General features: G+C 38.3%; 1 protein-coding gene across 2 annotated transcripts in view; it reads left to right on the top strand.

Moving 5' to 3' along the window:
* Positions 1–26,551, top strand: part of frmd3 (FERM domain containing 3) — a 57,529-nt gene extending 30,978 nt beyond the window's left edge. Inside the window, exons 9-18 of one of the 2 annotated variants that reach the window (XM_077562546.1) lie at positions 821–908; positions 1,903–1,991; positions 2,160–2,223; positions 2,427–2,462; positions 7,675–7,763; positions 9,803–9,877; positions 11,413–11,481; positions 11,644–11,768; positions 19,299–19,527; positions 20,481–26,551. In XM_077562546.1, the coding sequence (XP_077418672.1) occupies positions 821–908; positions 1,903–1,991; positions 2,160–2,223; positions 2,427–2,462; positions 7,675–7,763; positions 9,803–9,877; positions 11,413–11,481; positions 11,644–11,768; positions 19,299–19,527; positions 20,481–20,949 (1,333 nt within the window). In that variant the 3' untranslated portion in view covers positions 20,950–26,551. The remainder of the gene's footprint in view (positions 1–820; positions 909–1,902; positions 1,992–2,159; positions 2,224–2,426; positions 2,463–7,674; positions 7,764–9,802; positions 9,878–11,412; positions 11,482–11,643; positions 11,769–19,298; positions 19,528–20,480) is intronic. The other variant, XM_077562548.1, reaches the window with a different exon arrangement.
* Positions 26,552–27,455: the final 904 nt, after the last annotated feature.

Here is a 27,455-nt window from a genome sequence, read left to right as displayed (position 1 = left end):
TTGTCTCCCCTGCACAGACACGGTGAGTTCACCAGATGCTCTTCTTATCCCACTGCTGCAGGATGTGTTTGTTTATAGCTGAGCTGTAGCCCGCATGGTTTGTCACACTCTGAGCTTTGAAGCATCAAAGACAAATCCCTCATTTGTCACCAACCAGGGGCACACGATGACAACAACGGCCTCAGTCTGCCCCATCGGGTCCAAATGACAGTAATCGCCGCACGTGGCTTTTGCGGTGCAGCGCGTTCTTATCATTAGCCTTTTCCACTCTTTGCATATAAACAAATGTTTGCGACTGGATTGACTTTGAGACCCGAGCAAGTCGATCATTGGAAGATGATGACTTTGATGTGACGCCAAAACAAGTCACAGCACATTTGTATGATTCATAGTTGACATGCTGCAGGCACAGTTTATTATTAGCGTTGTTTATTTTGACTATCCAAGCTGGAGCCTAGACCAGCTGGATTTGCTATAACCTGGACCGGTCGCCAATCAATGTCAGGAAGCACACTTAAGAAATAGAGAGAGAATTTGACTGATTTCTGACTGAATTCGGCTGGCGAATGTTTAGTGAATGTTGCGAAGTTAACGAGCCCTGGCAAACTCTGACGAGAAATCAACATTCGCTAGCATTGCTAACGTTGGCCCCTTAGTGGGATATAGAGGTTTGAGTGCAGACATTCAGGTGATGATGTCATTTTTGCACTTTTTAGGTCAAATTGCAAAATATCTGACCACTATACTGTGTTGTTCTCAAGCTCCTCTGTGTTAATTTGCGCATTTAATAATGTCTCTGAGTCTTTTCTCCCTCACACAGGGGCCAATGTGCTGCCTTAGCGGAACTCAACATGCTCCAAAGGGCTCACAACCTCGAAACGTACGGAGTTGACCCTCACCCATGCAAGGTAGTTTGTCCTACTTTTTATTAAGCCCATCTGGTCTTAAAGGGAAAGTCAACCCAAAATAAACTTTTTGACAATAATATGTTCTATGCAGCCCCACTAGTCTAAATACGTTTTTTTTGGTTAATATTGCGTTAATGGAATATGAGTTAAGTAGCAAAATCCATCAGTTTTGATCAAAATCAGCAAAAAAAAAAACAGGTGAGCTGTGATTGGGTCGTTGCCTGAGCCCTGAGCAACTATGATGTCATCTTCAGTCGACAGCAAGTGGCAAAATGGCCGCCGCCTGAGATTGATAAAAACGGCTTGATTTTGCTGCATAACTCATATTCCACAAACGTTATCTTAATCAGAATGTCATGTTTAGTTTAGTGAGGTCACATATAACATTTTATTGTCAAGAAATGTTTAAGGTGTACTTTCCCTTTAACTCATTCACTGCCATTGACTGCTGCAGATGTAAAAAAATATATTTGAACTATTTCTATTAGTTTAAATTTTTTTCCCCACTTTTGTTAACAAGAGTATAAAAACCTAGATTTTTGGGGGGTACATTTAGAACAGATATAAAATTTGTGATTACTCGTGAGTTAACTTGTGAAGTCATGCGATTAATTACGATCCAAAAAAAGGATCGCCCAATACCCATAATTTTTAATAATCTTTTCTTTTAAAAATAAATAAAGTAAAGATTATTAAAAATTAGGGGCGTCAAGCGATTAATTTTTTTTAATCGTAATTAATTGCATGACTACACTAGTTAATTCCCAATTAATCACAAATTTTATATCTGTTCTAAATGTACAACAAACAAAAATCTAGGTTTTCATACTCTTGTTAACAGAAGTGGAAAAAAATGTTAAACTACTAGAAATAGTTAAAATGTTTTTTTTTTTTTTTTTACGTCTATAGCCATCAATGGCAGTAAATGAGTTAATGATGCTGTGTCCCATGTTCGTCGCTTGTTTATCATGGTGGCATTTGTGTGTGTATGTAGGACTTCACTGGTTCCACAGCATTCCTTGGGTTCACAGCGACCGGTTTTGTGGTCTTCCAGGGAAACAAGAGGATCCATCTTCTCAAATGGTAATGAAAAGTATGGATACATTGTGTCTTATTCACAAAAGTGTGAGTGTGAATGTGAGTGTATTAAGAATTATAAAAACTATAAAAACAAATGGATAATATTATTAAAAGGTTGCCTTCTCAGACTCTCAGCTCTTAGATTTGATCTCTCACATGTTCTTTATCCAGGGCCGACGTCAGTAAGCTCAAGTTTGAAGGAAAAACTTTTTACGTCATCGGCATTCAAAAAGAGGTGAGTACGTCGACCTCCATCTTCTCCTTTCATGTGTCCAGATGAAGTTGGAAACTTCATCGCCGTGTTGACACAGTCACTGTGTATCGTGTGACCTTTCTGCTGTCCTTTTTGCTTTTCTCCATGAATAACCTTAAACAACACAACTCTACTGTTTATGCCCCATCACACACAAACTTTGTATTTGTGTATTACTGTTTCAGATCTCCTTAACAGGCAGGATACACTGTAACAGGATGGTGGGTGTGTTAAGCTCCTCACTCCTATCATGTGGTCCTATGTTACCCAAACACAAGACACCTTCTAGACCACAATAATCTCACTGACACGTTCACAGTCCCGAAAACATATTTGTTAATAGTTCTGCTATTTTAAATTGATAACGTACAAGTATTAGGTCTATGATAGGGATGAAATAGTTTGGAGTTTGCTAATAGAGTTTACTAATAAGCAGTGATAATATTTCAGACAGTTACTCCAATTGGATGCTCTTGTCATCGTGCTATAAAACATTGATTGCAATTTCTTTATTTTTAGCGGTTGACACTTATTTTTTCATTGTATTTTTATTTTAATATATTTGTTTTTCAACTGATTTTATATTGTGTTTAAAAAAAATCTTAAATTTTGTATTATTTTTTATTATTTTGTGCTTTTGTCATCATCATTTTTTATTTTCTCATACATATAAATATATATATATATATATATATATATATATATAGTATCAGTCCTAAAAAATAATAATAAAATAAATATATTTTTCCTCTAAAATGTTTGTCTTTTTGACGAATTTTTTCCCCGATCTATTTGCATTTACCCCACTAATTTGCATTTGTTTTTTTGTGATAATTGGAGCATTTTTTTTTTTTTTTTTACTCTTGCACATCTACATGCTGGTTTGAATAGTGCCACTCCCATTTGTAAATCCCTGAGATATTTCAATGAACATTATCATAATAATATTGATAGCAGCCATCAATCTTTCCTATTGTTTCATCGCTTCCAGTGGCGTTGCTTTACTAAATTCCCTCTGAATTGCATCATTCACTCATGTGATTTTAAATAGCAGTCTTGTGTTTGGGTACACTTTTCATGAACAGCTTTGATGCCTCGCTCACATTCGTACTTAGTTGCCTCTTCATTTTGCAGCTGATTGTGTTTGACATTGGAGACTGACTCGCATCGCTGATTGGTTCTAAAGCCGGGTTTGGTCTCCAATGTGTTGGCCGGTCAGCCAACCGCTAGATCTGTGCTAATCCAATGTGATGACGGCTGCTTAGTTTTATCTTTGTGTTTCTGTCTCTTTTCTCTGTTTGTAAACATAGTCGTCACTGGTGAGTACACGAGGAGGCGGGCGGGCGTGCGGGCGGGCGGCACCACAATTCACTGTTGTACTCTAATCTTCATGATATGATCTCCCTCAATGCACCGCCATCACATCACATACATCCACTGTCACACAGGCCCTTCATGTTACATTAAGAGGAGTTTTGTTTGTTTATCGTCTGTTTGTTGGGTGCGTACAGTGATCTCCCGCATGTTCTCAATCTGTTACCAACCCCTCGTTTTTCGCTGAAAACTCACATATTCGCAATTCTTCAATCGCCCTAAGACGCCGCAAGATGTCACCAAAGCACTCGCTAAATAGGAAAGTACAGTAATTGGTATCAATTTAGCTTGTTGAAGTGATACAACTTGACAGAGACAATCTTTTTATGTCGGGGAGGAGCTAAGTTTAGCCTTGGCGGAAGTTATCGAGAGTCTTTGCAGTGTGAATTTTTCCAGAGAAAATCATCTATAAGCCAAGTTGTAAGATGTATTTAAATGATGGGATCTGTGTGGTATATTCACCGTTGGAACATTTTTAGGGGGGTGTCAAATATTTGCAACAATGCTCGGTCATTGCGGGGAATTACTGTACAGCAGTGTCTTAGTTTGTTCTCTCATGTATTATTGGAGTGTTTGTAGCTCATTTCATTGCCATCTGTTTGTCGGTATGTTCAGAAAATACAATGTGCACACAGATTTAGATACACCCGATGATAATATTCCTAACAATGCAAGTTGCAATTGGAGGTGCAAAAGGTGAGCATTATAAGTCATACACAAAGTGGCCAGTGAGTAATCCCACGTTTTCCATACTCTGCATTTTCTCAAGTAATGGCTGTGCCTTTCAAACATGCCGTGCCCCAATTAGTCACTATGTGCTTCATTCAATTAAGAACAACAAAAACCTTCCTCAAATGAATGCCCCCCCCCCCCTTTTCTATTGTGGTAAAATTATTAGAGTTCTGGCATTGCTAACCAAACCAGCAGCACCTAAGGAGCGCATAAAGAGTATCACAGATGAGTTCAAGTGTAGATTCACAAAAGTATTGAGCTTCATCTTCTGTTATGTGCGTACTGTTCACTATATACCAAAATTTGTCCAAAATGTAATAATAATAATTTTGCTGGGCCCCACAAGTTTAGACCTCTTTTTTAGGGTTAAGACTTGGTTTTAGAGTTTAGGTTTAAATTGCTTTATGGTTGAGGTTAGGGTAAGGAATATGGGGTCGGCAATCATTTTTGATGGTTGGGGTTAAGGGGAGGGGCTAGGAAATGCATTATGTCAATGAGATGGTCCCACAAAGATAGTAAAACAAACGTGTGTGTGTGTTGTCACCGCATGACCTCATCAATGTTTGCCCCCACTTGTTATAAAACTGTCCCACTTTGAGTCTCTTTTTTTTTTAAATGCTTTCATCAACCATTCACAGTTTTTATGGTTTTATTTTATCACCATAGTGCATATTAGAGGTGAAATATACCGCCATGTTTCTTTCTTTTTTTTAAATCCAAAGTGGGACCAAGGACGGCACGGTTACCTTAACACACACAAACTCACTTGCCCACATGAACACGCACACACATGGTCAATGCGGCACATGTGTGTAAATCCAAACGACTTAATGTAAAGTGATGTGTGACACAGGGGGGGAGATGAGAGTGGAGTGGTTGCAAGCAGGCTGACTGAGCCACTTTTGGAAGGCCAATAGTTTACGTCGGCTTTTCTGGGCCACTTAATGATTTAAAGCCTTTTCTTTTTTTTTCAGTCATTGAGCAAATCACTTTATGCAAACGTGTACTAATACTAATATTATGCTGCCTTTTGCGCAGACGATGTGGATTCCATTCCCAGTGCCCCAATATTGAGCCTCTGTCTATCCCAATCCCTGACCTGTGTAAGGAAATGTTAAAACCATGTCAAACAAATTGCTGCGGCGACACCTAATGGGACAAAGCCGCAAGTCACAACAACAATAATAAATAATAAACACAAGTGCAAGAAAAAATTAAGTCAGTACAGTAAAGGAATGATAATCAATTGCAGTTAAATAAAATAAAATAAACTATTACTGTTAGAAGAAATCCAAATGATCAAAATGAAAAGTGAGTGTAATGCATACAGTTATGTGAGTAAGCTATCTCCATTTTCATCATTTTGCAGGAGTGTGATTTAAGGTTTTATGGTTCCCACCATTACAAGCTTAGTGCAGTCTGGTCAAAGCTCAAACATCCATCAAATATATCAATATTTCATGAACAATGATAAATAACATCCACGTATACTAACATGCAGATGCACTTGCACCCAAGCTAAAAAAAAAGTAGTGCTGAGTGCAACAATGGACTGCCCCAACATGTAAAAATCACATGGAACTAAATCTTGATCTCGACTAAGAGTGGGTTGAGTAGTAATATCACTTTAATTGAAACGATAATTAATTTAATTTTAATAAAATAACATATTAAGGAAAATTCTGCCAAAATAAATTGCCTTTAATTAACTTTCTTCTCACTGTTGTTGTTACCAGGTTTCAAAATAATTAGCCACTTCCTCTGCGTGAGGACAAGTCTTCGTGTGTGGTCATGTGACTTGCCTTGGCTTCTTTTGATTGGTCAAATGAATATCACTAGTCGTTGCGTTGGATTGGTGAAACTGAGTCACGTGACAGCGTCCAAGCAATAATGGCTCAATAAGTGAAGTGCGCAGCTCGACTGATGTACATTATGGGTAGCGATGTGGTGCATTGTGGGTAAGCTAAACTACCATACGGTCATTGAAAATGAATTGGATCCAATGGAATGAGCTCTGATTTATAACATTTCAACTGTTGGAAAGTTGCTGTTTTTTATTGAATGTGTTTTAAACATGTATAGCATGTGGTTTAAGCATAACATGTGGTTTACTGACTTCAAGGATTGACTTGCAAGCTTTAAGGTGTACATTTACGCAAAGACTGCCATCACTCTAATCTCCGCCATTCAAATGAATTGTTAGTTGGTAGCCTCGCTTCTTTTTTCCCCCCACGCATGCGCAAACGTAATGTGCACTTCGCTTGTAAAAATAAAAGTAGCGAGTGAGATGTAGCTCAATGCATCAGAGAAAAACGTTCATAACAAAAAGACGCAGGTAAAAATATAAAATACGTTGCATTGAATCTACTCTGACAAATACAATTTTTTGCAAAAAAATATTTAAGGTAAGGCAAGATTACATTATTTGCTGTATATAGCACATTTCATGCACAATGTAACTCAATGTGTGTCAACATAATTAAAAGTACATTTAAAAGCATTTACAAACAAAACATCTGAAGACAAGTGTCAAGATTAATTACAGAAATAAAACGTATCTTACTAAAATGACTAAAAGAGTAAAAAAAAACGTTTTGGAAATTTTATTTTAGCATATTACTACCCACAAGTATTCATCTGAAAGATACGTCTTTATTCTATTCTTTTCTGCATTTAACTTGAAAATGACAAATAATGAGTTAGCTTCCCCTCGCTGTCGTAGCGCAACGAGAATGTTTAAATGAAGGCAGTGGCTGGTGACGTCATGCCTGTCAGTGCGTTTCATCGATCTCCACATGCAGCACTGAGCAGAATCGATTGATTTTCTCATATTACCAGCAACTTTAAAGCTGCACTTACAGCAGCATGTCCATCTTTCAGGCCCATTAGGACCTCACTTAACGACGATGTTTCCAATTGTGGCTGTCAGCCGTTCTTTTTTGCACAGCTCCTCTCTCTTTGTGCTTGTGCAGTACGTGGACCCTCGATTATTTGCAGTTCAGCACCTACTTACTCACTTGTTTGCAATTTTATATAGTAATAATAATAATAATAATAATAATTATTATTATTATTATTATTATTATATTTATTTTACTAAACACCCATTTTTCATGGAAAACACCTTTTGGTTGTATATCTCTAGTCGTTTAATGCAAGAATTTTTTTTTGGGGTGGGGGGGTGGGTGGTAAAAGTAATAATAATTTGTAGTTGGGTCTGGTCTCAATCCCCGCAAATAGCCTGGTCCACTGTATTGACATCTCGCAGTGATTTTCTGCCGTAACTCATCACCTCTCTTTCTCTACTTTTGCGCTTTCTGTGTGCAGAAGAAACTGGTGTTGACGTTTCACACCTCGACCCCCGCAGCATGTAAGCACTTGTGGAAGTGCGGGGTGGAAAATCAGGCCTTTTACAAGTGCGTCACACACACACACTCACAAGACACACACACGCACACTGTACAGTGGAGCCTTCAATGTTGAACGCAATTTATTTAGATTTTTTTTTTTTAATGAGGAATTCTGATTTTTTTATTTTTATTACATTGTCGGTCGTGCCTTACTTAATCCACCTCTTGATAGTTCCACTGTCACATTGCCATTATGGAAACTGTCATTAATATATAAAAAATACAACAGCATACATCTATGCCACATACGTCATCCAGAATGGTTCAGTATCAATATTTATCTAGCAAAACGGCAAAAAACATAAATAAATAAAACACTTAAGAAATGTTTATTTACCATTTTGTTAATCGAAGCTATAAAACTTTGCTCTGACCAACCAATCAGAGGACGGAACTATGCTGATGTCATTGAGTGCCATCTTGCTGGCCTTGTGAGGATGAATTTTAAAGCCGAATGGCTAGGAAAACAGTGCTAATATAGTTATATAGTTATGTTGGGTACCACTACTGATACTGACGGCCATGGATGCATTAGCTTGATATTACTGTACAGCACAAAGAAGCTGAAATCTAATTGGATTAATAAAAAAAAAAAGAAGAACAAATTAAAGTTTTTGTCATTCTATAAAAATGTCCCGAATAGTTGTGGCTTTGCTTGAGTCTATTTTCATGCCTCTTTGGTCCACGCCAACAGCAGCCTCGCTGAATGGCAAACACTACTTGAGTGGGGGAGCAGCTGATTGCTTGGAGGCCAAAGTGAAGTGTCAGGAATGGAAAATAAAGCACAAGGGTGGACATTTCATTCGGAAAAGGCGCTACATGCATGAAAAACTGCAAGCCAAGCCAACATGTTAGCATCAACGTCCGTCCATAAATTGCTATATGTATTTTTATATTAATTCATTCACTACCATTGACGGCTAGAGACATAAAAAAAATTATTTAAACTATTTATATTAGTTTCACATTTTTTCCCACTTTTGTTAACAAGAGTATGAAAACCTAAAAAAAAAAATATTGTGCATTTAGAACAGAAATAAAATTTGTAATTAATCGTGAGTTAACTATTGAAGTCATGCTATTAATTACAATTAAAACATTTAATCGTCTGACGCCCCTAATTTTTAATAATGTTTTCGTCTTCTTTTTTTAATTAGGGGCATCAGGCGATACATTTTTTAAATTGTAATTAATCACATGACTTCACTAGTTAATTCAAGATTAATCAATAATTTTATGTGTTCTAAATGAACAATTTTTTTTTTTTAGTTTTTCATACTCTTGTTAACAAAAGTGGAAAAATTTTATAGAAATGGTTCAAATGAATGTTTGACGTCTATAGCCGTCAATGGCAGTGAATGAGTTAAGAAGTCTAAATGTTAAACAAAATCATGCAAGGTCATTATAATTCCATTGTTAAAATAAAATAATACTAAAATTATAACATTCATCGTGTACACAAATAGCCAACTCATATTAGCCGTTCCTAGTCGGGACTTTATAGAGAAGTGATATAGTGATGACTTATAATACACCAAACATGTACAGTATTAGTAGTACAATATTATTAGGACCACTGTTTTTGCTGGTCTCTTTCTTGGGAAAAATAATTACTTGAGGGATCGGAAAAGTGGCTCAATGTAGGGAAAAAGTAGCCGGAACACTTCAGACACAAGTCGTAGCTCTTTTATAAGAAAAGTACAATTGGAAAACGATTCTTGAGTTTGACATGTTTCCAGGAACAACTCCCATGCATCAGATCGACTTATTAATGAGAGCAGCTCAAGTTTGTTGAAGGGAGCGACGAGGCACACTAATGTCATCTCATATGTCAGACAAGCATCACATCTGATTCAATTGACTTTGTAAACAAATGCTCTGAACAGTATTACTTTGATTCATACTTAGCTGGCGACTAATAGCCGCCACTTATCAGTCACACAAATTACACACAGGTCGCTAATGTTTCTGTTGAGTGCTTGCGCAACAGATGCTTTGTGATAATGAAGCTATTTGTGTGTGCCTTGTCTCCGTCTTTCTATTAGGTGTGCAAAGTCAAGTCAGATAAAGACCATGTCGAGTAGCAACATCTTCTTCAAGGGCAGCAGGTTCAGATACAGGTGACATGTCTGTTGTTGTTTGTAGTGTATGTACAGTATACTGTTTCTGGATTTTGCTGCTTGGTATATAACAAAATTAGATATTGTAGAAAAAACATGGGGGGGTGGGGGGACTTGTGACATGTAGCGAGGACGAGGTGCTGGCTTTTGTCCACCAGGAGCTATTAAACGTGAAGATTCAATTTTAATCAAATAAAAAGGCAGGATGGAGACGGATTTCTAAACTTTACTCGGTACACATGGCAAGCTACAGCGACATCACTTCCTGACCCCTTATCAGCTGACCAACACCAACCAATCAGAAGCTAGCAGACTTTAGGTAAATGCAAGTGAATGACTGAGAACGTTTTTGCGACTTGTACCCAAAACGCTTCAAAGTACGAATGCTTAACATGATGTGGTTAATCACAGCTAAAGCAATTACTATCTTCTTATTTGAAAATTTGGCTGAAAAGTATTGGCACAAACATCCGAGTATGCTATGTGTATTTTTCGCAAGTTTCTGAGTTTCTTTCTCGCAAATCTATGAGTTTATTTTTCATAAATGTACTTGTTTTTTATCGCAAATTTGTCACTTTATAATTTCACATTCTGTGAGTTTTTTTCTCGTGGATTTAAGAGTTTTTTTTCTTGTAAATTTGCCACTTTACAATGTCACAAATATAAGATTTTTTTATTGTAAATTTGTGAGTTTTTTTCTCGGAATATTACCCCTTCCCCCCTTCTCCTTCTAAAAAAAGAAAGAAAAAGATTTGAGACATTATAAAGTGGCAAATATGTACGTTTATTTCTCGTAATGTGTGAGTTTTTTTCTCGCGAATTTGCCACATTATAATGTCCCAAATATGTGAATTTTTTTCTCGCAAATTTGCCCCTTTGTAATGTCACAAAATTGTGAGTTTATTTCTTCTAAATTTGTACGCTTTTTTCTCACAAATTTGACACTTTAAAATGTCACAAATCTGTGATGAGTTTCTTTTTCTCGTAAATTTGTGAGGTTTTTTCTCGCAAATTTGCAACCTTGTAATGTCACAAAATTGAGAGTTTATTTCTCGTAATTTTGTGAGTTTTTTTCTCTTGCCAATTTGCCACTTTATAATGTCACAAATATATGCGTTTTTTTTTTCGTATACAGTATTTGTGATATTTTTCTCTGAATATATTAACCCCTTCCCCGCCCTAAAAAAGGATTTGTGACATTATAAAGTGGCAAATATGTGAGTTTATTTCTCGTAATGTTTTTTCTCAAGATATTAACCCCCCTCTATAAAAAAAAAATATATATATATATATATATATTTTTTTTTTATATATATTTATATGTGGCCCTAATATGCCATCGTATTTTAAAGAGTAATTATATAAGATGAGTTTGAAAGTTTGAAATGATATTAGTGTTTTAGTGGTATGGTCTCTATGGTTTAAACTGTTAAAATAGGCAATTATAAATACACAGGTCATTCTCTTCATGTCTAACTAATGAGACTGTCTGATATATGTGAATTTTTTTTATTTTTAAAAAAAAAAATTTGCAGTGGAAGAGTAGCCAAGGAGGTGATAGAAGCCAGCTCTAAGATCCAGCGAGATCCACCTGAGGTGCGCAGGTAAGGTCAACTCAAACAGAATGCGCGTTACCATTGTTCAAGACGAGCACAAATACACGAACTGCCAAGTTACCAAACGTTTTTAAGTAACCCCAAAGAATGGCGTTATTTTTCTCTCACTTCTGGGGTAAAAACTGCATCTACATTTTGGTGTCTTTTTAGGGCACAATTTGGTCAAAGTCGAAGCTTTAGCTCATTGAGTCATAAGAACCTCATCATGAACATGGAACCTCTGGTGCCGGCCCTGCCCTCCACCAACGAGTACGACGAGACGGCTGCTGAAAACGGTAGGCGGATTCTGCATTTCTGGTTGCACGCAAACATACGTCCAGCAGGGAGGTCATACAGTCCGTGCGCACATACACACCCCTTCACACACAGCACTAATTGAGCAGCTGATGCTTCCGTCCCTCCATCAGTCCGTCTCCCTGGAGACGGCAATCGCCGTCTGCTAAAAATACTCTTCCCATGATCCCCCCCTAGGGTGCCGCCATGTCTGTGTATGCGCGTGCTTGTATTGTGTGCACGTGGGTGTGTCAGCATTTTGAATTTGCAGATCCCTCAGACCGAGCATGACATTCAATTAGATGGGAAAATTATGTGCTATATATGTCTTGACGTAGAGAACATTCACACTTGTCTCTTATTGCTTCAGTCCGTTCTAACGTGAGGATTTAAAGCTTGAAATGATGGTTCAGTCGTACCTTGACTCACAAGTTTAAGTAAAACCATTTCCTCGTATATTGCCATTGATTAGCATATTAAGACTTAAATCTCAGGTATGAAGATCAGAGGGTAAGATGATAGGAAGCCACAGTTGACACCGCGTGGATGTGATGGATCTTCAATCTGGTTGGTTTCCATCACAACTTCACCTTGGAAGCGTCAACAAGCGACTGCAAGGACATCGGGATAAAGTGTCCTCCGCGTCTAGAATCTCCGTCTATATTCAGAGCTCTAATCTCCGACATTAGAAGAGAAACAGGAAGCTGACCCGGCGTCGGTGTCGACCTTGTTGTGTTTGTGCAGCTTGTCCCCACAAGAGGCTATCACTTATAGATCTTCTTATAGGGATTGGACTACACTCCTGCCATGTCCGGTTTTTGTCAAGGAAACTACTGGACTTTATAACACACTGTCATAGGTAGGAGCAGGGTTGTAAAAGTTTTGGAATTTTCATTATAGTTACTTTTTATTTTGTTTTGAGTTTAGTTTTTTTTAGTTAGTTTTAATGGGCTTTTTGCACAAATCCACTACTTCCTGAACTCAATACCACTCCTTCGTTTCCTGTCTTTCACGAGTGGACAAGATGATTAATCCAGGTGTGCCTGACCTCAGTAACCACGACGACAATGGACAAACACACCTGGATTAATCAGTTTGTCCAATCATGAAAGACAGCAAACGAAGGAGTGGTGTTAAATTCAGGAAGTAGTCGAACTGTGCAAAGAGTCCATTGGTTTTCAAGGTGACTCTTTTAGTTTTTATTAGTTTGAGTAATTAAAAAAAAAAAGCTAAGTTTTAATTTACGTTCATTAAATTTTCCTTTAAAAAAAATATTGTGTATTAATTGTGTGCAAGATTTAAAGGGGAAGTCAACAAAAAAAAAGTCTTGACAATATGGTCTATGCAGCCACACTAGTCTAAATATGGTATACTGGTTAAGTGGAATGTGAGCAGCAAAATCCAGCAGTTTTTATCAATATCAGAAGGTGGCCATTTTCCACTTTTTCTCGACTGAAGATGACATCACAGTTGCTCAGTGCTCAGGCTCATAACTCACCTGTTGTCTAAAGCTGAGCTGTGATTGGTTGCTACCTGAGACCTGAGCAACTGTGATGTCATTTTCACTCGACAGCAAGTGGCAAAATGGCCTCCCACTGGGATGGATAAAAAAAATGGCCGGATTTTGTGTCATTGCTCATATTCCACAGATGTAATATTAATCAGAATGTCATGTTTAGACTAGTGAGGTCAAGTATAACATATTATTGTCAAGAAATATTTAAGGTTGACTTCCCCTTTAATAAACAACATGGTGTCTCAGTTCCGCCCTCGAAGCGTTTGAGGCAAATGTAAACAATGAAGATGGCTGATTCCGATAAATTGTTTGTTGTTTTGGTTAACGAAGTCATTCAAAATCACGTTTTGTCACGTGAACATATGTCTTATATTGACATTTTCCTCCAACCCTTTGAGGGCGGAACTGACACAATCCGTGTGGGATAAATCTGATTTCCCACTTTCCTTGAACGCAGCGTTTTTCCTCAGCGAAAACATTGGACTTTTGATTATTGTAATTTGATTTGCGAGGATTATTTTGATTTGAAAATGTGATCAAATATTGTTTGACTACTATAACAACATGCGTGGTTTGTATGCTAGTCGCAGGCAAAAGCAATATAATATGCGTTGCATTCTTGAAATGGCAGAAATGCCCGAATGTTCTAAATTGTCAAAACTTAAAATCACATTTAAAATCAACCCTAAAGGCTCATGTATGAAATTAATTCCCAAAGACAAAAATGCAAGACATTTTTGCTATAATTAAAGTTAGTTTTAGTTAGTAAAATGTAGTTTCAGTTCGTTTTTTCCCCCCCATTTTATTTTGTTAATGAAAATTAAAAAAAATTAAAATTTATTAGTTTTCACTTACTAAAATAACCTTGGGTAGGAGCACAGTAGTATAGTAGTAGATTTAAGAGTTTTTTTTCTTACAAATTCGCCACATTATAATGTCCCAAATATGTGTTTTTTTCTCGCAAATTTGTGAGATTTTTCTCGCAAATTTGCCCCTTTGTAATGTCGCAAAATTGCGACTTTATTTCTCCTAAATTTGTATGTTTTTTTCTCACACATTTGCCACTTTATAATGTCACAAATCTGTGATGAGTTTTTTTCTCGCAAATTTGCAACTTTGTAATGTCACAAAATTGCGAGTTTATTTCTCGTAATTTTGTGCGGTTTTTTCCTCTTGCCAATTTGCCACTTTATAATGTCGCAAATATATGCGTTTTTTCTCTGAATATATTAACCCCTCCCCCCCTATTTTTTTTTTTTTTTAAGACATTTTATTTTGTTAATGAAAATTAAATTAAATTAAATTTTGTTAGTTTTCACTTACTAAAATAACCTTGGGTAGGAGCACAGTCGTATTCATTTTCAGTCTCTTTTGGTCAAATCTCCACTAATGTAGTGCTCGTGGCTCTCCTAAAATGCATTAAATATACAAGCAGTAGTGCTAAGTAAAAAGCAACTTGACTTGAACTTGAACATGACAATAAAGTGAGCCGTCTTCTGCAACAATCTGTTCCAATTTTCATCCATAGTGAACCTTGAGCCTGCAGTCCACCATCCCAAAACTCGGATCTTTAGACAATGGAAAACTGCAGGTACAAAAACATAGTGACTTAAAGGCCCAGCAAATGTTGGCAAAGACCTTCATGCATGAAGAGAGGAAAAGAAAAATGATCCTCATCCCAACCGAGGTTAGGCCTGCCTCTCTGTAATCACAGTTAGATTAGTTGCCCCTCTCACACCAGGACCCCCTTGCTTATATTTAGAACATGACACTTTGCTTGATCTGCCTCTAATGCCGCTGCAGTCTTTGTTAAGATGGTTGACATTCATCCGACGGGCGGCCATGTCTGTGGATCACGGAGAGAGAGAATGTATCTGGTCAGTGTTGCCCGCTGTCTCTCAAGCGTGTACATAGAGGCGTGCGTGTGTGCTCACATGCCAAACACTGTCCAGTCAGTCAATGTAGGGGCGTCGCAGCGGACAGTCGGGTCTGAGCTTTGTCATCAGACTCCATAATGGAGGTTGTTGAGCACCGGAATGGCACAGATGCCGGTCAAATCAGTTTGGAGTTGGAAGGCGCCGAGGAGCGACCCAATCTCTTGCCGCCGGAGGAGCTAACGGCCAAGAAGATGCAGGAGGGAGAGGCCGGGCCCCTGGAAGTTTTCTACCCGCCGCAGGCCTCAGAGGACCTACCGTCATCTTCATCATCGTCATCATCATCGGTGGTCGTGGCGCAGGCCTTGAGGTGCCAAGTGAAGATCACCACCCAGCGCAGCCTCCATCTACGTATCGCCAACCACACTGCGCGGGATGTGTATGTGCGGCTGGTGGGACACGGGGCACAGGTCGCTGGGATCAGTGCCGGAATGCAGAGGAACGCACTGGAGCCAAGTAAGATAAGGAGATCTATGGAGTGGAACCTTCACAAAATCCTAGCGTGCTGGTTGACATTCTTTGCATTAAGAATGCATTCTTCTTATTATTATTTTTTGTATGTGTATGTGTGTGTGCGTGCGAGTGTGTATTCCTTAGTTCACCTAAAACCTATTAAAAAATCCCATACTGTTCACCTAAATCAAACACTTCAGAACCCAGCCAGAGCCGTGAGGCTGTCAGGAGACCTGAGGAAGGACCAAAGAAAGGAAAGAAAGAAAAAAAAAGAGCGAGCAATGATGATGACATGATGAATGAACAATACTGAGCTCTCCAGAGAAAATGAAAAAAAAAAAGAATGCATTCTTAACTCTTTGACTGCCAGACGTTTTCAAAAACGGGTTGTCGCCAGTGCCAGCCGATTTAAGCATTTTGAGTGATCTTTCAAGGTCCACAGAAAATGTTGTGTTTGGACTATGGAAACACACATACTACCAAATGAAAGATTGGACTCTCAGCTTTCATCAGAAAAAAAAAGTTTGTTTCTACCTTATTCCGTTCTTCAGTAATCAACAATAGAAAATGGCTACTTTCACCGAAATTCTCTCTTTTGAAACAAAAAACGGAGAAAAAGAGCTTTTTGTGAAACGATGTTATTTCATGCACTCTAGTGAATTGTACACTTCTTTTTGTCCATGAATGATGCCACAAACACCTAAATAGTGCTTTACTTCTGTAAAACGCTTTCACCAACAATGAAAAAGTGTTTTTTGATTGCAAAATACGTTTATTTCCATTCAACAGTGTAACAATTTGACAAAACAATTTCGCAAACTATTTACAAATGTGTGCAACTGTGGTACTACTTACAATTATGTGGATGTTTCAAATACAGTTTTTCCTTTTGTAACGCTCTCCTGCGTGCAAGGAGACGCCAGGACTCGCACAACAGTTTACTTTCACTTTCACATTGGTCCGTTTTGCGTGCAAACGTTACACTTTCTTGACGGCCTTTTTTTCTGGGGAATAAAAAGCAAGTAGCAGACTATACACACTTCCTCCGATGAATATGCATTGGACTCGGGGCACTCTCCGTCGTCCGATCGAACGTCCGCCTGTGCGTGCTCGGTTGCGCTCCGCGTTACGACACCGTCATAGCCGCCGCGTCAGCGGTTCCAATTTCGCCGTCAAGCTCGGATTCACCTTCATCATCATGGATATCAATGTACTATTTTAGCGTTGGTCGATGCCTTTCGTCTTGTAAGTGTAGAGCTGCTTGCAAACGCTCGCCATTGCCCGTTCCCTCCTCCATCTAGCTCCATCTAACGTCTTCTACTGCCGCGTCAATGCTTTCCAACCACGGAGTCACCATCATCTTCATCATCGATGATGATGATCGTCATCAACAATGTGCTTTTTTAGCGATGCTTTTGGTCTTTGAAAAAAACGGCTCTGGCGTTAGCTCCTCGCGACCGGCCGCCATTTTTCCTTTGTTTTCCATTCTGATCTCCTGCTCAACGCTCTAGCTCCGCCTCTACTGACGCCCACCCGATCTTGTCAAAAGAGAGTCATCGCTGCCCTCTAGGGGCCAAAAATAGTCATTAGGCTCAAAAAACCTGCTTAAAACTTTCAGGAGAGCTCCGCAAGCCTTCCCAGCACCCGTTTCAAAAAAAAAAAAAAAAAAAATGGGAGGACGTCTTTTAACGTCTTTGGCACTCCTCCGTAGGTTTTTGCAGAACGTCATTTAACGTCTTTGGCAGTAAAAGAGGTCACATTGCTTTTTTGTTTACTTTGTTCATTTGGACATTATACAGTATATGGAACGTTAAACAATGTGTCATTAGATTTAGGATCAAATTTGAAGGAGACATTATTAACCCGTCTCTAGGGTCATAACACAATAGTGACCTAACCCTGACCACCGTCTTGGAGACATTAGTCCATCCAGAGGTCTCCTGGACCTTGAACCTGAGTCCCTTCTCGGTGGCTGAGTGAGCTCCTCACCTCCAAGGGTGATCCAGACACTAGAATTCAGACAAAACTCATTTCTTGTCTTTTTCATCACTAGCTTGACATTGTGACCGTGACAGTAAAAACATAGATCAACCTTTTAATTCAGAACTTTGCTTTTTGGATCTTTACCACAGTGGTCCCGTAAATTGACCACATTATTATTATTGACCCAGCACAAGTCTGTGGTTACCTCACTCGTAAACAAGACCTAGAGATACCGGTATTTGAACAAGACCTATATCCACAAGAGTTGAATTGAAGGACAATCTTGGATATTTCTTTCAGAAGCTATTCCAAAGGCTAGCACCTTTTTTGAAGGTGAAACATCATATTTCCCTTTTAGAGTCATTGATGGGTCAATGGATTTGAGGAAAAAAAACGGATCCAAACGCAATAAATACAGCTTTCATTTCGACACCTCTCGTTTTATATTCCTATACAACAATGGAGACACAAATAGACATAATGAACTATGAAGCCCTTTTGAACTTTGTTGCATCCCAAAACCGCAGTGGAAATTTACTGCATGTTCCTTTTTGGTAAAAACAAAACAAAAAAACTCTTATGTTACGTGGGTGATGATTAGCATTCCACTTCACTCTGTCATGTGATCACTCCACAATGTTGTGTGCGATATGAATTATTCAGCTCAGTCAACGGTTTTTGCCCTTTCAATGCATTACTTCCTTTTTATATTTTGTAATGCATAAATAAAGACCTCCTCTCTTAGATGCCTACGTCATATGTAGATGAATAAACAAACCCCTGGCAACTATACTGTAGGTGAAAATAAAGTACTACATGTGTGCGTGCGTGTGTAAAAAGTGTAAAAATATATCCAGCTGTCTTGTATGCATCAAGTTAAGGCGGGTGGGGTGGCTGTTGGGGGGGTTGTCAGTTGACTAATGTCCTGTGTTGTTTGACTCAGCTTGTCAACACTTGGCTAATCCAGTGTTTATCTCTGGTTCAGCACACGCACACACATGCTCAACTTCACTTCTGTTTTTTTTGTCTATAGTGGTCAAAGTATGATGTGAAGTACCATGTTCTATATGTAGTGGACAGAGAGTGTTATTTGTAAAATACGGTAACATTTATTTACAGTTATGTTGCGTTGCTGTCAGACTTGTAGCGCTCCCGTTTTGCTAGCATGTGAGCGCCATCTTGTGGCTAATATGTAGCATTTTCAGTGATTTCAGTGTTTAAAAAAAAGCCACATCCAGGAAAATGGAAGAAAGATGAGGTTTGTGAAACATGCTAAAACCAATCCAATGTGCTGGAGGTCGACTTATGCTGAGGCACTTAAATGTAATAAAGGGGGGAAACAGCCAAGACCTGTAGGCTACCTGTAAAATAGCTAGGTGTAAAAATAAAAATAAAACATACCCTGTTTTATGTTTTTATTTTTGAGAAGGAAAAAATTGTGGGATATTTTCAACATTTTAATTGATCGCAACCTTTTGATTTATTATTAAACATTTGCGGCGGGCCAGAAAAAAAATGGCTCCTGGGCTGGACTTAAGATACATTTAATTAATAAATAAATAAATAAAAAGAGTTCAAAAATAATAATAATTCATGGAAGGAGTGTATTCTCAAGAACTGATTAATGTTTTCTTTTCACCCACCAGGCTTTGTTGCTTTGAAAGACTCGACCGCATTGTCTCCCGTCATACCTTCAGCCGCTCCTGCAGACCATCAACAAAGCACGGATGGAGCAAACTGTGTGTCAGACCTGCCGCTTCCTCGTCTTGCCGTGGAGGCCTCAACTATCCGACCTCAGACGCCCAAAGCGGGAAGCGAAATGGATCAGGACGACGAGACTGATGGAGAGCGGACCATCTCTGAGCTTGTCTACAGGTTTGCTGGACCGTACACGCACTCACTGGGCACTTCATTAGGTCCTGCCTGTGGAGCGCATTTCAGCTAACTTGGGTTAATAGATTAGGCGCACCCTGACTGACACCCGCAGTCACAGACCAATAGACATTTTCACCACTTTGTACTTCTATGTGGCAAAAGTTCAAATTACGGGTAAGTTGATTAAAAAACAGACCTAGTGAAAAATTAGTCATTGTTAACATGATCATGAAGAGACTGGCTTATTCATAGACTTTTCTGTGGCTCAGATTAATAGCACAGATGTGCTTTTTTGAAGATGTCAAGGTGAATTGGTGAATTTAGCAACCATCATGTTTTACTAAATTACTCAAACTGTATGTGGCTATAGAAGATCCAGCCTTCAAGATCAAAGAAAAATGTAATATTGTTTTTATATATGTCATTCCAAATCCACCAAAAATTATTAGGCCCCATCACATTGTAGTATAGACCAGTGAAAGCTCAACACGGCCATGTCTGCCATCTAGTGGTGAATGGTGATATTACAACTCAAAACTATACACTAAATGCCCGCTATTCTCAGGAGAAATTATTTGTAAAAACCAAAAAAATATTCAAAAAACTCTGATAAATTCCATGTGCATTTTCCTTGAAAAAATAGGGGTGCAAAATTTTTTAATTATATATATTGAAAAAAATACTGTTTTAGAAAAAAAAGTCCCCCCCTAGGAAATTTTTAGTATTATTATTATTCTTATCATTATTATTATTATTTTAATGAATCAAGGGGCCACTCAGAGTTTTGGCTCACAGGCCACCGTTGCCCATCCTTCCTGTACATGACGGTGAAACGTTGAGCCCTCACTGAGAGTGCAAGAAAGTGCATTAAAACACTCCTTGATGCTAAATGATCTCTTCTAGTCTTTAGGACAGTTCATTTACTAAACGTGTTTCCGTGTGTTCCTGCTCAGCCCTTGCGCCAGCATGCTTCCGACGCCGGTGGACGACAGCCAAGGAGGCGTGGACCTGCTGTTCTCGTCATCCATCCAGAGTCCCGCCCGGCTTCTGCGGGAGCTCCACGCCGACCCCGACATCCAGGCCCAGCTGGAGGCCGAGAGGGAGCGCGACCGGGCCTTCGAGCGCACCCGGCTGGCAGCGAGAAGGGGCGGCAGCGGAGTCCTGAGCCTGCTGTCGTCAAACGCCCGGCTCAACGCGTGCGTGCTGAGCGTGGCCCGACTGGTCGCCGCGCTCACCGGCGTCCTGCTGGTCACCGTGCCCACGCTGCTGCTGTTACTGGAGTCCGACCTGGACGTGTCCTTCCTCCACGAGATCCGCCAGACGCCGGAGTTCGAGCAGTTCCACTACGAGTACTACTGCCCCCTCCGTCGCTGGATCGTGTGCAAGGTCAGCATGGCCATGGAGAACCTGTGGTCGGACTGAACGTGGGATGGGAAAGCTCTAGGACCATGTGGCTAAAAGAAGGAATGCATCATTTCAGGGAAAAAACAGATGCCCAAAAGTCTGTCTGTCTGTCTGTCTGTCTTGTACGGATCCTCAGACATGACATGGTAGTTATAAAATTAGGTATAAGGTGTGCGCAAAATACTAATTTGTGGATACAAATTAGGTCAAACTTATGCACAAAATTTGGGATTTTGGAATATATTTCTCAAATGTCTTACACATTGACATAACACAGACATAACATTGAGGAAAAAGTTAATGTGGCCACAATGTAACGTACATGTAAAATACTCATTTGTGGCCACAATTTAAGTATAACATGCACACCAAACACTGATTTATGGCCACAAATTATTAATGTTAAAAAATTGGTTTAAGGTGCGCACAAAATGCTTATTTGTGGCCATGAATGAGGCAAAATGGCAGCATGAAGTACCGATGTGAGTGCAATATCATTCCAATGAACAACAACTTGGACGTCAGGGTAAGCAAATGGAACACAACTTCTTTAGAAAGTAGAAACAGACCTCTACTTCTAACCTAGCTTGGGGAGTAATCATCAAGACTGCTGGTTAATATATGAAGTTAGCAGGCTAGCAACTTGTTAGTAAATACTTTATTTAGTAAATACTTCAAATTCGCATCACAATTCACCCAAAGCTATACTATTTGAATGTCAAATTATGAATATCATCCGTTAAAATTGTCACCAGTCACCAAAAGTGTCTATCTATCTATCTTTTTTATCTATCTAGCTAGCTAGCTAGCTAACTAGATAGATAGCTATAGATAGATCCCGAATTCCAAAAACATACATATTAAACATTCATAAGTTAAACAAAGACTGCACTAGAAAAAATGTATACAATTTTGTTGTTGTCTTTTTTCACACATTGGAGTAACCCAAAAGTAATTAAAAGTAATCAAGTTACATAACATTAATATTATGGTACTTGGATGACCTCACTAACTCAATCACATGACATATTTCAACAGGTAACTAGTAACTGTAAGGGACTACATTTTTCAAGTAACCTCAACATTGCTTCTACTGTACGGTTTCTATAGAATATGTGCTCCACTTACTTGCCCAACTGTCCAAGAATAAAATTACTAACATGAATTTGTGTTTTGTCAGCAAATTCACAAATTAGTATTTTGCACGTTATGCTTTAAATTTGTGTCCCCATATTGGTATTTTGTGTGCACACTGCACGTTGTATGTCAATTCCCCCCCCTACCCATGTCATGTCTGGGTCGCCGTAGTCTTAACATGTCATTCTATCTTATATTGAGTCTTAACTACAATTGCATCATTGAGTCTTGACCAGCAGAACATCATAAGATGCCATCACTTGTTAAGATAGACGTTTGTGGCCAAGGAAAAAGGACAAAAAGTGCTGAAAAAAAAGGAAGCGGAGAGGCACACACAAAAAAAAAATCAAGATGCTGACAAGCTGATGCAAAGACTTTTGTTGTTTTATAAATCTTGTTTGATGAGAGCCCCAATTGGTCCCCTCGCATGCCAATCATTAGAGAGTGGGCGGGAAACTCGCTAAACCGTACCACACTCTCCAAAGTTGATATAGTATACAAACAAGACACATTGGTACATAAGTTGTTTTTAAGCTTTTGTACATTTTTATGTGACACGGATCTTTCAGGAATTTTTTCAGTCAGAAGATCTACTTTGACCTTATTTTGGAAAAAAATGTAAAAGTTTACAAAAGAAGAAAAGAAAAAACTAACAAATTTACCCAAGTTTTTGGGGGGCAGGGGCGTATTTTTTCCGACTCCTACAGCACAAAAATCGACATCGAGTCTCTCTGTCAGACCACATGATGTCATTTTGGTAACAGGGGGGGGTGTTTTGTTTGCGCTAATTTAACAGGTCATGTTTTCATGTTACATGTTTGGAGTGTTGGGATGCAAGAGGAAAGCATGTAAGAGCAGGATGTTGTTTTTTTCCTGACAGAAGATTTGGACTAGCGAGGCAAGAGACGGACGTGGGTTTGTTAACATGTGTGTCATGTCAGTGTCGTATACGTTTCCCGTGATGTGTGTCGTCGTAGAGGACGTAGCTCTTTTCCACAACACTGTGTCAAAACCTACTGAGCACCCCCGTTCTCCCTAAGTGGTCATTTTCAAATTCTCTCCATCCAAACAAAATCAATACCAAAAACAGGTGGCGCTCTTGGTAGCTTCCATTCGGACTGTCCAGTCAGTTATTGTCATCAACTTCTCAGGAAATGGCAGAAGCAGCTCCTGTTCTCATCTGTAACATGTCTCATCTACTGAGAACACTTACACTGGGCCCAATTGTCCTTTATTAGCAAGCTCAAGCGTGGTTATCTCCCTCTCTGACCATTCACCCATCACTTCATGGTACTGCAATGTTTTTTTAGTTTTTTTTTTACTTGCTTACTTACTTTACTTACTAGATTATTTCTGGTGATTAGGATTAAGGAAAACACTGACAAGAAAGACATTTACACTTAATTTTTAACTCATTCACTGCCATTGACGGCTATAGACGTCAAAAAATCATTTTAACTATTTCTATTAGTTAAACATTTTTTTCTACTTTTGTTAACAAGAGTATGAAAACCTAGATTTTTTTTATTGTACATTTAGAACAGATGTAAATTTTTTGATTAATCGTGAGTTAACTATTAAAGTCACGCGATTAATTACGAGTAAAAATTTTAATCGCCTGACACCCCTAATTTGTAATAATGTTAAACTAATAGAAATAGTTCAAATGAATTTTTGATGTTTATAGCCGTCAATGGCAGTGAATGAGTTAATTACAATAATAATAATAAAAGTAATACTAAGAGAAAATAAGACTAGGACTTAAAGTTACAGAAGAAAAGGCAGGAAAAATATTTTTGTTTGCTCCTTTGTAGACCATGCTACACCTCGCTGGGTGTTTTAGCGGACCAAGGACGATTTATATTACACGCCCCGGACACTCTTGAAAATGTGGTGACAGAAAGTAGATTAGACTTTAGACTAGGTGAAACCAGGTCTAAATTGTGATGCAGGTGGTGTAACGTGATTTTGGTGGATTTGATCCAGGAGTAGGCAGACAGATTCTGCAATCCACTGATATACTATGTGGTGGATGTCGTCGTATTTCATTCATAAACATGACATAAGCATGCACCGGATCTAACTCCAGCGAGTTTATTATGCTAAACCGCGCGCCTCTCCTGTACTGAATTTAAATGGAATGATGGGATGGGAAACGATTCAATTAAGAGTGAATCAAGTCGTCTTTGTTCAACCCCACAACGGTGCAAACAGAAATTTCTGTGTTCATCGACAAAAATAGCAAAAGTAAGAAACTCCAACCATGCGGCCCTAATGTTAAATAAATAACATTCTATTTGTGCTACAAAATGGAAAACTACCCCAAAAAAGTTGTACCATTATTAGAACAAACGTTTTGTATAGTATATATTGTTAAGACAATAAATGAATCCCCCCCCCTCCCTCCCATTACAAGACAAAAAAATTAATATAAGAGAAATAACGATTTTAGGGTGCATGAAAAATCATCAAAATGGAAGTGTTTTAAGATATTTGTTTTAGGGAAGGAGTATTAACATCACATAAGACAATATTAAGGGAATAAAAATGCATGACGAATGCAAGTATGTAAAGAAAAAAAACTTTTTCAGCAATGAAAATTAAGTAAAAATATGATCTAACATTTTTCAGTTTTGTTTTTGTAATTGTTTGACATTTTTGTCTCCATTTCATATCATGCCCAAGTCTACCTTTTCCAAATTAAAAATTATATTCCAAATCCGGGGGAAGTGTGTCTACCCTGCTTGAGTGAAATACGGGATGTTCAAAACTAGTCAAGCAATATGTACTCGAGCCAAGGTACGAATTGCCTAGTGTAAGTGTGCTCTAGTATGTGCATTTCCTCCATACATGCAGTAATGCAGCACTGTGCAAAATAGTCCATGATTAGCAATACGTGACTAGAATGTCACTGAAGTGCAAGCTGATCAAAAAAGGCAACAAAAAAATTGTCAGTGGACACATTTGTGTTTTGTCAGGTTGCAATATACTTCCTGGACTTGTTAATATATGTGAACTTTTTACGGTTACCCCAAATCCATATATTCACCACAATGCTAATACTTTTGCACAGTACTGTATATAACATGATATGTATTCATTTCTAGCAAGACCGTAGCTGATGTTGATGCACTACAACTGTCATCTCCATTCACAGTCAGTACAAATGTTTCCTGCCTCATACGAATATGCATAACGACGCACATGGGTCCGACCCAGCATCCTTTATGCATATGTAGAAAATATGCAGCAACAAAGCATTTATTTTTCCTACTGAAAACCAACAGAAGGGCCAAATCACTATGACAACGTCATCATTGATATAATATTAATTAATTTAAGTCAACATTTTTGGAATTCCGTGGTAATTCTCTGAAGCTTTCATAGATGTACAGCTCTTCGATTCTGTGCTAAATCGCTCACTTGTGTCACTTTTTAAGAGCCTGAAAACCTGCATGTCCTCCTTGTGTAAATATGATGTTAATCATTGTGGAGAGAAAAAAAAAGAAAAATGTTTGTTGCTCCTAATTTGTCTTGTAGGCTTGGATTGTCTTGATCATCATTAGAATGCATGAGACTTGATTTGTTAAGACTGAGAAGTGTAAGATAACAGTTAGCATTAGCTGAGACTTGGAAATTTGCTAACTTAATGATTACGAAATTAAACTTAATTTATGCAAAATTATTATATTATAAAAATATATCTCGTAAACTCGGAACTGCTTTTGCTGCATCGAAAGCCAAACTCGAGGCTAACGGAGCATGCTAGCATGTTACCTAACATGGCATTCCCACTCGTTTGAATTATCAGCCAATTGAGATTAGCTTCAAGAATAAGAGGCAAATAAACATGATGTAGAAATAGACAAATGCAAAGCTAAAAATGTTGCTACTTGTTCTGACATGAACCGTTAGCATTTTGAGGTTTAGCTTCAAGAGTCTCATGATGTAGCATTAGCTTAACTCGTAGTTTAGCATGTATGCTAACAATAAAAGGCATTGTCACTTTTAATTCATATTTTGAGCTGTGTCACTTAATAGCATTACGGTGAGAGGACGTTTCTATTTCTGTCAGATCAAAGGACAAGTATTTTGGGGTTATTATAAGCAGAAATTTAAAGCATTAAAATTGTGTACAATTATACATAATAAAGAGTGAATTGTATTCTATTTGAACTCAGGTCTTTGCCAATGATTGGGCATGGGGATTATGTTAGAGGGAGGCATTTCGGGATTGTGTGAGCATGTACAGACTGCTGATTTTCCTTTCATCATATTGGTTTTATTTCTTTGAAGCAACTCTACGAGATTTTATTTTGAAATTAACATCCACTGAAGTCAACCCGCCCCCTCCTCTGGGACAACCAAGCCTTATGAACTCTGTGAAGTGAAACATTTGAATGTTTGTATGTCATTCAGAAGAGACTATGTGTTGATTTCTATATGTTGATACTGCCACAATAAAGCTCCCTAATGTAACATATATAAAGCGGCAAAAGTTATTTTCAGGAGAAAACAACTCTGATTTGATCGTTTTTCAGACAGTCGCATGAGACCTCAGTTCAACAAGGATCATATGAACTGAGCACATTTTGCTTTTTTCTTTGCAATTGTTGCATTTCTTTTTTTCTATTTTTAAGGGAAACGTCATTATTATGTAAACAGGAACTTAACATTTTTCAGTGTCTGTTTGCTGGATCGGGTCCAGTACAACCTTTGACAATTTTGACTAGTAGTGACTTTTGACAGATGATATTTTTTGCTCCAAAGCCATACTAATTCATTCAAAATAGCGCAGCAACGGGAACTCAAACTCATTTTGTGAATGAATTTCAACCATACTGTGCTGTCCATTATATCATACAAAATGGCCCCTTTAACAAGATTTTAATAGCAAATTAAAGGTTTTCTTGTATTTTATTTTTTATTTTTAACTTGGTTAATAAAGCGACCAGGAGTGGCCAACACTCAATGGATATTCCCCCCAAAAGTCCCAATGAATCAGAAATAACTTCTGTACAGTCATCATTACGCCACTATTCGTGGTCTCTCCCAGCACATAGCGCCTTGTGTTTGCCCTGCTAATTGATTTTGCACCCTGAGCCACGGATCCATGGCACTGCGAGTCATGAGTTGCAATCGGCTTGTAGGTACAACAAAAATGTCATGTTTGAAAAGGTCGCCATTTTATTACTGTAGGTCCATACAGTATGCACAACGTAAATGAGAATATGCCCGTGAATTCTGCCTAGCAACAAAAAGCTTCTTTTTTTTCAGTTTGTTGTTGGAACCTGATAAATTCTTCAAGTTTTAAGAGATTTTTTATTTGGTATGACCCCACCCAAATGTATTTTTTTTTAATCAGGTATTTAACAGCCGTGGTTATA

The sequence above is a fragment of the Vanacampus margaritifer genome, chromosome 3 (assembly GCF_051991255.1).
Source record: "Vanacampus margaritifer isolate UIUO_Vmar chromosome 3, RoL_Vmar_1.0, whole genome shotgun sequence".
Classification (NCBI taxonomy): Eukaryota; Metazoa; Chordata; class Actinopteri; order Syngnathiformes; family Syngnathidae; genus Vanacampus; species Vanacampus margaritifer.
Note: the sequence above shows the minus strand (reverse complement) of the source record. Positions and strands in the feature narration are given on the sequence as shown.